At 36.5% G+C, this 11,674-nt stretch overlaps 1 protein-coding gene across 1 annotated transcript; it reads left to right on the plus strand.

The window, feature by feature from the left end:
- Positions 1-204: 204 nt before the first annotated feature.
- On the plus strand, positions 205-3,864 carry LOC308687475 (NACHT, LRR and PYD domains-containing protein 3-like; the record flags this gene model as incomplete). Its single annotated transcript, XM_081360046.1, has 5 exons — positions 205-1,931; positions 2,106-2,276; positions 2,359-2,532; positions 3,203-3,249; positions 3,338-3,864. 5 exons carry the CDS (start codon positions 205-207, stop codon positions 3,862-3,864), a joined length of 2,646 nt encoding a protein of 881 aa, XP_081216172.1.
- Between the last annotated feature and the right edge of the window lie 7,810 nt (positions 3,865-11,674).

Here is an 11,674-nt window from a genome sequence, read left to right on the forward strand (position 1 = left end):
GTGTGATTACTACAGCCACTACTCATGATATGTGCATTCCAGTTATTCAATATAACTAGTACTCTAATGCCCTTTTTTTATTTCAGTATCAGCAGGAGGAAGAGACAGAGATCAGAGTCTGTCCGGAGTATCAACTCTATGGAAGAACACACTAGATTCAGCGATGGACCAGTGCAGACAGTCAAAGACCTGTTTAAAAACAACATGAAGATCAAGTATGAGAGATTATTTGAGGGTACCAAACTCCAAGAGAATGAAACCCTCCTGAACAGGATCTACACACAGCTCTACATCATAGAGGGAGAGAGAGAAGGAGTGAATGAAGAACATGAGGTTTTACAGATGGAGAAAACAGCCAGAACACAACACTCACAAGACACTTCAATCTACTGCAATGACATCTTTAAAGCCTCACCTGAACCAGGATGTGAGGAGAAAGACAAAATCAAGACTGTTCTCACTAAAGGCATCGCTGGAATCGGGAAAAGTGTCTCTGTGCAGAAGTTCATTCTGGACTGGGCCGAGGGAGAAGCCAATCAGGATGTAGATTTCATGTTTGTGCTTCCATTTCGAGAGCTGAACTTAATCCGAGATCATCAGTACAGTCTTCACAGACTTCTGCTGGACTTTCATCCTGAACTTAAAGATCTGGACTCAAAGATTTATAACGAGTGTAAAGTTGTGTTCATCTTGGATGGTCTAGATGAAAGCAGAATGACACTGATGTTTTCAGACACTCAGAAAGTTTCTGATGTGACTGAGACTTCATCAGTGGGTGAGTTGATGTCAAACCTCATGAAAGGAGAGCTGCTTCCCTCGGCTCTCATCTGGATCACCTCCAGACCAGCAGCAGCCAATCAGATCCCCTCCAAATACATCAACCATCTGACAGAGATTCAGGGATTCAATGAGCCTCAGAAGGAGGAATATTTCAGGAAGAGAATCAGTGACGAGAATCAAGCCAGCAGAATAATCTCACACATCAGAAGAGCAAGAAGCCTCAACATCATGTGCCACATACCCGTCTTCTGCTGGATCTCATCCACTGTGCTTCAGAAGCTCCTGGAAGAAGATCTGAGTGCAGAAATCCCTCAAACTCTGACTGAAATGTACATCCACTTCCTGCTGATTCAGATCAACATGAGGAATCAGAAGTATGAAGAGAGAGATCCAGATAAACTCCTGCAGTCCAACAGAGAAGTGATTGTAAAACTTGCTGAACTGGCTTTCAAACAGCTGATGAAGGGCAATGTGATGTTCTATGAGGAGGACCTGATTGAGAGCGGCATAGACGTCACTGGTGCCTCAGTGTATTCTGGGATTTGCACTGAGATCTTTAAGGAGGAATCTGTGATTCATCAGAGGAAAGTCTACAGCTTCATTCATCTGAGCATTCAGGAGTTTCTAGCTGCTTTCCATGTGTTTTACTGCTATTTAGAAAGCACCGTGGAGACCCTTAAGGTTTTTGATTCAATGCTAAGAGGAGCAGTAGATAAAGCACTTGAGAGTGAAAATGGACATCTGGATCTGTTCCTGCGGTTCCTGCTGGGCATCTCACTGGAGTCTAATCAGAGACTCTTACAGGATCTACTGACACACTCAGAGAACAGCTCAGAGAGCATCAGAAGAACCACACAGTACATTAAAGAGAAGATCAAAGACGGACATGGACTCTCTGCTGAAAGATCCATCAATCTGTTCCTCTGTCTGCTGGAAGTCAAAGATCAGACTCTGTCCAGAGAGATTCAGGAGTTTGTAAAATCAGACAAACTCTCAGAGAAGAAACTCTCTCCTGCTCACTGCTCAACAATCGCCTACATGCTTCAGATGTCAGAGGAGGTGCTGGATGAGCTGGACCTCAAGAAATACAACACATCAGATGAGGGGAGAAGAAGACTAATACCAGCTGTGATCAACTGCAGGAAAACCATGTGAGTGTTTAATAATGTATTACACTGAAGAGTTTCTAAATATAATTGGAATTGTGATAACTTATACATCTTAAGTATGTTTTGATTATTTAAAGTATTTTTTACATGATGCTGATATTATTGAAATCCTAATTGTAGAATGCAGTTAAAAAATATAAATCTCATATATTTCAGTCTTGCTGGCTGTAATCTCACTGCTCAGTGCTGTGAGAGTTTGTCATCAGCTCTTCAATCCTCCTCTGTCCTGAGAGAGCTGGATCTGAGTAACAATGACCTGCAGGATTTAGGAGTGAAACTGCTCTCTGGTGGACTGAAGAGTTCAAGGTGTCAGCTGAAGATACTCAGGTTTGACTTTTACATTGAACCATTCATGGTGGTTCCGTACTGGCTTTAAAACAACCCATTTACTGTTGATGTGTGTCTGTAGGTTGTCAGGCTGTATGGTGACAGAGGAAGGCTGTGGTTATGTGTCTTCAGCTCTGAGTTCAAACCCCTCACACCTGAGAGAGCTGGATCTGAGCTTCAATTACCCAGGAGAATCTGGAGACAAGCTACTCTCTGAGAAACTGAAGGATCCAAACTGCTCACTGCAGATACTCAAGTATGTGGGGTACCAGTTAAGAACTCAAATAATTGAAGTTGGAGCTTTTAACCAAACTTTACTTTGAAAGTAAAATCCTTACTTCTTCTTCAGGTTCTTCAGATCTCTGCATGTAACAATTAAATCCATATTTTAACTCGCAAAATGCATTTGTAAGCATTTTCTTTATTGCAGTTTTTACATATTTAGAGTAAAAGGGCCATATTTGCATAATATTTGCAATATTAATAAGTGCTTGCTGAAAATACAACTAAAATATTGAGTATGTTAATTAGAATATATAGATTGGGTTATTAAGAAGATGGTAGAGATACTCATGTACTGTTATTTATTGGTTACAGAGGTTATTGGTAACTAAATATTAAATTATTTGTTTTACAGTTATATGTATATATCAAATCCATTTTAGCTCCTTTGACTGTTCACTGGGAGCTCAAAAAGACTGCAGAATATTTCCTGTAAAGATGTTTACAGGGGTCTGAAGATATCAAGATATAAAAAATCTTAAGACATTGAGACATATGGCTCTGTGAAGCTGCTTTGGAACGTTTTGAGAAATGTGCTATACAAATAAATATGACTTGGCTCTTTATATTAACAGTCTGTATGTGAATATCTATTCAAACTACTTACAGTTTGTTTTGTCTGTATGTTTGTGTGTCTTTTTTAGTTTGGATCATGGAGGGCTCTTCAGGATAAAATCAGGACTACAAAAGTGTAGGTTCTTTTTCTAACACACTCTTGTACATTTAAAAAAAACAAAACAAATGAGATTAATAAACTTTGTCTCTCTTCTTGTGTTCAGATGCCTGTGATCTTACAATGGATCCAAAGACAGCAAACACTCAACTCATCCTGTCTGAAGAGAACAGAAAGATAGAATATGTGAAAGAGCGTCAGCCGTATCCTGATCATCCAGAAAGATTTGCTGATATTCCTCAGGTTCTGTGTCGAGAGAGTCTGACTGGACGCTGTTACTGGGAGGTTGAACGGGGCTCCTGGGCTCGTGTAGCAGTGGCTTATAAAGGAATCAGCAGGAAAGAAGGGACTGTCTGTAAGTTTGGATACAATGACAAATCCTGGTGCCTGTTCTGCACTGGTAAAGGATTCACTGTCTGGCACAATAATGTGTGCAATAACATACCAATCCATGTACCACAATCTAAAAGAGTAGGAGTGTATCTGGACTGGCTGTCCGGCACTCTGTCCTTCTACAGCGTCTCTGACACACACACAGTCACACACTTATACACATTCAACACCACATTCACTGAACCACTCTATGCTGGATTTAAGGTTTTTGAGTCCGACCTGTCTCTGTGTCAGATTTAACAACAAACAAACGCTGTTCCACAATTCCAAAGTAGACTGAGTAATGGAGTACAGTTGTAACACTGAATGTTTCCTTTCTCATGCAAGTTTGCACACGGATGATTATTGTACATGAATGTTCACACTGGCATTGGGAACAGTTCCCAGAAAGTAATTTTGTTATGATAAAAGCATCTAATTAAAAAAAAAATCCCATGTTTATTTTGGCCAGCATTTGTGTAGAACAGCAAAAAAATAAAAAAATAAAATACAACTGCACTCAGTATACTCTACTTAATTCTCTGTCAGTTCATTAGGTGCTGACATGTCATTGTATTTATTTATAACTTTTGATTGTAAAATGGCCTGGGGGGATGTTGTGAAAACTAGTGTGTATTATTTTTGTGTATACGCACAATAAAAACAAAGTGTTGTGCTTTTTGCCAAATAAAGAAAAATAAACATGATGCGAGTTCTGCTTTCTCTCTGTCAGTGTAGTCCATTCTGAAACACGCCCGAAAATGAACTGTAACTCAGCGAATTCTCAGTCAAACAGGCATACAGACACACAGGCATGAAGCTTGAATTCTCTTCTTTTAAATGAAGTATTTTTTATATAAAACAAATATTCTCAGTTTATGTAATATGTATGAAAAGAGAGAGATGTCAGTCGTTCTCATCTCAGCTCATTAAGTTTTAATGTGACTCCGCCCACGGAGAGCGCGCGCTATTCAAACGCAAATAATCTGAGTTGATCCAGGCAAACCCGTGAATGCCCATATCAGCTGGATAACACACACAGCGAGTTCACTTTCAGACTCATGTACTTTACGACGCTGTGAGGAATAATACTATCTTGATAATAATCCTGGAAAATTTACCTCAGAAGTGCTGGAAGTTTCATTTCGAGGAGCAAAGGGATCCGGCTGAGGAATAGGTCAGTTCTATATCTGCTTTGTTCTAATCGCAAGTATCTGTACACGCTGAATGAATGAACGCACATATGCGTGCTGTTATGTAGCTACAGCTGGCAAAAAGACTGTTTAAATATGAATCGCATTTCTATGTATGAATGAATGAACGCACAGATGCGTGCTGTTATTTAGCTACAGCTGGCAAAAATACTGTTTAAAAATGAATCACGTTTCTGTGTGTGAATGAATGAACAGCTTTTACCGAACTCTATTGCTATACTGAGAGGAGTAAAAATCGGATAGATTATAAAGTTTTTACTGTAAAATACTGCCACATCAAATAAGCTTATAATGTTGCCAATTTCTGCTTATATGAATTGAATTACGTATGATAAAATGTATACATTAGTTTTTACAAAGAAAGATTACACTGGAAATATTGTTACAATTTTAATTGTTGTTGTAATTGTATAACCTTTTAAATAAAATAGCAAAAAAAAGTATATATATATATATATATATATATATATATATATATATATATATATACATACAAGGATAGATGTAAAAAAAATCTTAAAAGGTCAATATAAGCCTTATAAATAATTTTATTATGCTTTATTAGTGACACATTTGGGTAGAGAATATATTCCAAATCTGAAAATACAGCATGAGAATTAACTGCACAATTACTAGAAATGTTTACCTTGGATATTATACAATTTGCAAGCACAATTTGTGGAAAAAACAACAACAACTGTGAACCAATTATATATATATATATTGTCCTTGCATTCTTTCTTGTGGCTCAGTCACACACCTGAATGAAAGGCTCATTACGTATGCAGCCTCATTATGCGGGGGCCCATTGTCTCTTCAGGTGTGAATCACGCCCACCCGCATATTGCCTTTCCAAACAAAAAGTGTCGTACAAAATTTAAATCAATGTATTGTTTTATGTAAATGATTAGGAAGGATGATTTTCACATCATTTTGAAGAAAAAACTCTAGGCGACAAAATGCATTATTCAGAAGTCTTATTGACACATATTTAGTATGTGTTTTGTGGCCTTATTTCAGACATTTTCATTTTTCATTTTTTCAATAACCATGCATAAACATTATTTTCTCAAAAATACAAACATGTACATACATGTTGCTCACATATTATGGTAGCCCTGTTTGTGCTAAATAGAGTGTAATTACACAGTTGCCATTAATATGTTTATAAGCAACTGAAAAAAGCACAAATGTAAGAGCATGTCAGAACATTTTTAGGACCCCAAAAACACCTTAGACCCCTGAGGGTTAATTCACTTAAATCTATTTCATGCATTTATTTAACCCTCTATGGCATGGTGTTGCCCTCAGGCAACAAACCACATTTTTGGACCTCACACCGCCCCTTTAATTTTTTAATATATTTTTTTTTAATATTTAACATCACCTGACATGTCTGTTCAATGAAATGAGGGGCTGAAGTGGGTGTGACCTTTTTTGGGGGGGTGGAGCTGTGCTTTAATGAAGCAAAACCACATGCTACAGAGTGCCACCAATTAGTAAGATAAAGATCACTTTTTAACATGTTTAAGTTAAAATATTGTTTTATAAAAAAATATATGCATGTGCATCAGTATGTAAAGTAGTATGTTTGATTGTTTAAATATTTATTTTGTTTTTATTTATATACTAAAACTGTGTTTTTTTGTTCGTTGCCCCAGGGCAACACTGTGCTACGAGGGTACTAAAACTCAAAGGTTTTCTACATAGGTGGAATAGGGAAAACAAGCAATATGTGCATTAGAGGGTTTATTTTGACAAACATCAATCACAAATGGTTTCAACCTATCACAAACATCAAATAATCAACAAAAACAACTATTACTACTAATTAGAACTAACACCCCCCATAACACTTTATGTATAAATGTTCATATTCATATGAACATTTACACCAAACACTACACACACATACATATGGGAGGGTGTTAGTTGTGATTGTATTTTTTTTCCTGTAATTTTAACTGTAAAAAGCAAACAAAAAAAGCAATGGAAAATACATTTTAATTGCTTAAGAGTACCCCCCCCCTCACCCCCCCCCCCCAAGTATGCAGTAGTCACGTTTGCCAGAAATAGGAGTGAGGACACACAAACACAAAGTTTTATCAAATCATACGTCACTTCCACAATTCATGTGAACACCAGACCACACTTTTTATTCAGACTGGGGTATGGTTCGGAAAGGGTGAGAAGTTTTCATCCAATCAAACCAAACTCTGATGTCAATCGAACCCAGGTGTGCACCAAAAATGCAAGTGTGAAAGCACCCTATGTTACATAAACATAGAAAAAACAATAAATAAAAAACAATCACAAACATCAAATAATCAACAAAAACAACAATTACTACTAATTACAACTAACACCCCCATAACACTTTATGTATAAATTTTCATTTTCATATGAACATTTACACCAAACACTACACATACATATGGGAGGGTGTTAGTTATAATTAATAGTAATAGTTGTTTTTATTGATTGTTTGATGTTTGTGATAGGTTAACACCATTTGTGATTGATTTTTGTCAAAATAAATCATTTTCAAATGCACATATTGCTTGTTTACCCTATTCCACTTATGTAGAAAACATTTGAGTTTTAGTACCCTAGTAGCACAGTGTTGCCCTGAGGCAACAAACCCATATCTGGTTCAGGGGTGGAGGAGGGGCACATTTTATGATGGATATGTTATCAAGGACTCCCAAGCTCCCAAAAAATGGGGTGAAAGATTTTTTTTCCCAAAAAACAAAAAGTCATGCCATAGAGGGTATTACTTTTAATTGTTAATTAAATTAAAATAGAATAGAATCAGCAATTAAAACTCTGTGTGAAGAAACTCCAGCAGCTTTCATCTCTTGACTGTAGAGAGGAGACACACTATTTCATATTACACAAAAATACAGCACAGGACATACAGAAGATGTTTGGAAATCAGAGAGATATTCAGCAGCTCTTCATGCTTCACATGTCAGAGAGTGTATAAGCGTCACATGAGGCCGGTGAAACCATAATAAGAGCTGTGGTTTGAGAAATGCTTGAGCAAGTCACTGAAAGTCACTGAGATTCTCCTGTTTTCTCAGGATTGTGTGTGAGACAAAAGCACATTCCAAATGTATCGTTACGGCAATGTTTTTATTGCAAATATGCAGTGTTTTGTGTCCTGTATCCATCACACAGTTCAGTCTGACAAAACCCAGATCAAACTATATGTACTTTTAGTTTACTCATTAATTAATGAACTGTAAGAGGCATTCAATTCATTTTATCACTTTTGTTTCCATGCATCTTTACAGTGAATATGAGTTTATGTGTACACAATATTCTATGAATAAAGAAAGGAAGACTATATGAATGTTAACATTAGACATAGAGATCACAACAGTGTTTTAGCAGCATTTATTTGAATTTGATCAGACTGGACTGTTCATGCTGAATTGTACATGAACCTCTGATGATCATGTTGTCGACTTAATATGTTGTTTCAAAATTTACATGTTGAAGAATCAGACATTTGCTCTTCAACTGTTTGACCAGTAGATGACCATTAGAAGCTTCCGTAATGAACTGACCCCACTCAGCTACAGAGTGCTAGACTCATGCATTGTCAATATAAGATCTCGAACCAGAACCGATGCACATCTAGATGTAAATAACATCACAACATTTATTTCCATTAAAAAGTGCATCAATCTTTGGTCAAGATCTTGTATTGACAATGCAAGAGTTCAGCACTCTGTAAAATCTCCTCCAACACATCCCAAAGACTTTCAGTGAATTTAAGGCCTGGACTCAGAAGAGCCGATTCATGTGTGAAAATGATTATTCATGCTCCTCACAACCATTCTTGCACAATCTGAGCCTGATGAATCTTGACATTGTCATCCTGGAATATGGCCATGATGTGTCTTCCTACATTTACATTTATTCATTTAGCTGACGCTTTTATCCAAAGCGACTTACAATTGCTATATATGTCAGAGGTCGCACGCCTCTGGAGCAACTAGGGGTTAAGTGTCTTGCTCATTGGTGTCTCACAGTGGATTCGAACCCGGGTCTCTCACACCAAAGGCATGTGTCTTATCCACTGCGCCACCACCAACCCTGATTGTATAAGACATGAAAAGCTACACACTTCATCAATTAGGGTTAGAAGAACTGTTGCCAAACATATAACATGTTAGAAACATAATAATCACTGCAATAATGATACAATCATAGACTCTTAAGCATTTGACTATTTAAATCCAAAAAGCGATTATATTTTTTGGCCGGGCAGTGAAAACAAAGTTCTAATCTGTGGCAACTCAGTCTGTCTTTTGTTTTACAAAAATATCCAAAAACCACTAAAACAATGTTATACATTTTGTTGACTTGTGTACTTATATTATCCCAAATGTTTCCATCAATCCGCAAAAATTAGCTATTTTAACCAGTGTAACGGCCTGTGTAATTGTGTCGCCTGTCAATGATGTCATATCACTAATTAATTACTAATCACAACATTAACGTGTCTGAGATGTGAGCAATTGTCTTTTTTTCTTTTTCTTTCTTCTAAAAAAGCTAAACAGAACCAAGAGTAAAAATGGTCTGTGTTAGTTTAAACTAGCGCCATAGTTTATTCGCTCTGCTGTAACCCAGGCTTTTGGTATTAAAGCAACACTAAGGAACATTTTTTACCTTAAAATAATGTTTCCAAAATCGTATCAGTGGTTCATCAAGTCGTAACAGGGTGAAAGGCACTTCTGGATTCGCTTTGCAGCCCTATATCTGCTATAACCACACTATGCTAAACTAAGTGCAATGTAATATGGTCGAAAATTAATTTTTCGATATATCGATACTGAAATATCTGAAACGCTGCCAATACTCATTTTCCGAAGAACACATACACAATATCAGCTTTCTTGCTCTCTCATATATCCGACAGTGAGTAACACACAAACCCGCCTCCACTCACTCACTCGTTTCATTTGCTCCGGGTGAATATTGTTGGCGTTACAAAGCTTGAATTTCAGTTTGGGGTTATGCGTACTGTGCATAATTTTACTGATTACCGCAGATTGTGTGCTCACACTCAAAGTGCGCACACATAAAGCCTCCTCTCAGTACTAAATTAGTTCTTTTTTCACTGCTTTCTGCACTTAAACAGTCAAATACACTTATTAGACTGTTCATATTTGAAAATGTGAACAGCTGTAGTATACTTTTTTGTGTGAAAATGTGACACTTTATTATTTTTTGAAATAAATTAAACAACTTTGAATTTTGAGGGGCTTACATTTCTCACAGTCACGCCCACAAGAAGAGAAACTCTCGAATATACCGGACCATCCAGTAGTAAAAACTACCCCAGGAACTGTAAAGCCTGTGGTTTTATTGAGTTTCATTAGACACAGGTGCAGTTTACATTGGGTTTTTCACAGGTTTAAACTAAAGTGCGCAAGATGCAACAGTTACAATGCAAATATTATGATTACAGATTAAATAACATCAAAAGACACATTTAATATAACCAAATTATGTTTATTTTCAAATTAAACATCACAACAGAAACTTATCACTCAGTTTAGGGCTTTCAAATATCACAGTTTACTTAACAATTTACATTAAAATTACTATTACTAAATTACTAAAATTAAAATTACTTTACATTTACTTGAAGAAAATATTCATATTTAAGCATCATTACACATCATATAGCCTATTGAATGAACTGATAAATAAAATGATGTACAGAAGTCTATTATGACATCATATCTCAAACTCTAATATGAATATAATAAGTGAAGTGAACGTTAACAGATATACCTCAGATCAGAACTCTAAGTGGGATTCAGTTCGATTTATTTGATCACTTATTTTGTTCCAATGCATCTTTACAGAGAATATGACTCTGTGTACAGAACACACTGTAATATGAATAGACAAGTTTAGTAGATTATTCGCGCTAAATGAATGGTTAACGTCATGGTGCAATGAGCAGAAACTGCTCTTTGTAAATAATTGGAATCTGTTTTGGGAGCGTCCTAGGCTATACCGTGCTGATGGCTTACACCCAAACAGATTCGGATCGGATCTTCTGTCAGATAACATCTCCAAAATGTTAAATACCTTTTGACTAGTAACCAAAAGTCCAAATCATAGTCTCTGCTGCACCAAATTAACTGATATAAATACTAGTGTAGAACATTGCATAGAAACTGTGTCTATTCCTCGTTTAGTGCGATCAAATAATAAATCTACTGCAGGATCTAGGAAAAATCTAATTGTTATTAAAACAGAAAATGTTGCTATTAGTAAACAAAAACAATTTCTAAAGCTAGGTCTTTTAAACATTAGATCACTCACACCTAAGGCAGTTATTGTAAATGAAATAGTCACAGATAATAGCATAGATGTACTTTGCCTTACTGAAACCTGGCTTAAACCAAATGATTATTTCGGTCTAAATGAGTCTACTCCATCAGGATACTCCTATAAGCACGAGCCCCGTCTGATTGGTCGTGGCGGCGGTATTGCAACTATCTATAGAGATATTCTCAATGTTACTCAGAAAACGGGTTATAAGTTTATTTCATTTGAAGTACTTGTACTAAATGTTACGCTCTTAGATGATAGAAAAACATCCCTATTATCTTTAGCCTTGGCTACCGTATATAGACCACCAGGGCCTTACGCTGATTTCCTAAAAGAATTTGCAAATTTTCTCTCAGATCTATTGGTCAATGTCGATAAAATATTAATTGTTGGAGATTTTAACATACACGTAGATAATCAAAATGATACGTTAGGGGCTGCGTTTATAGACTTATTAAACTCCTTTGGGGTTAAGCAAAACGTTACCGGACCAACTC

The sequence above is a fragment of the Scardinius erythrophthalmus genome (genome assembly GCF_964197995.2).
Source record: "Scardinius erythrophthalmus genome assembly, chromosome: 3".
In the NCBI taxonomy this organism is placed as follows: Eukaryota; Metazoa; Chordata; class Actinopteri; order Cypriniformes; family Leuciscidae; genus Scardinius; species Scardinius erythrophthalmus.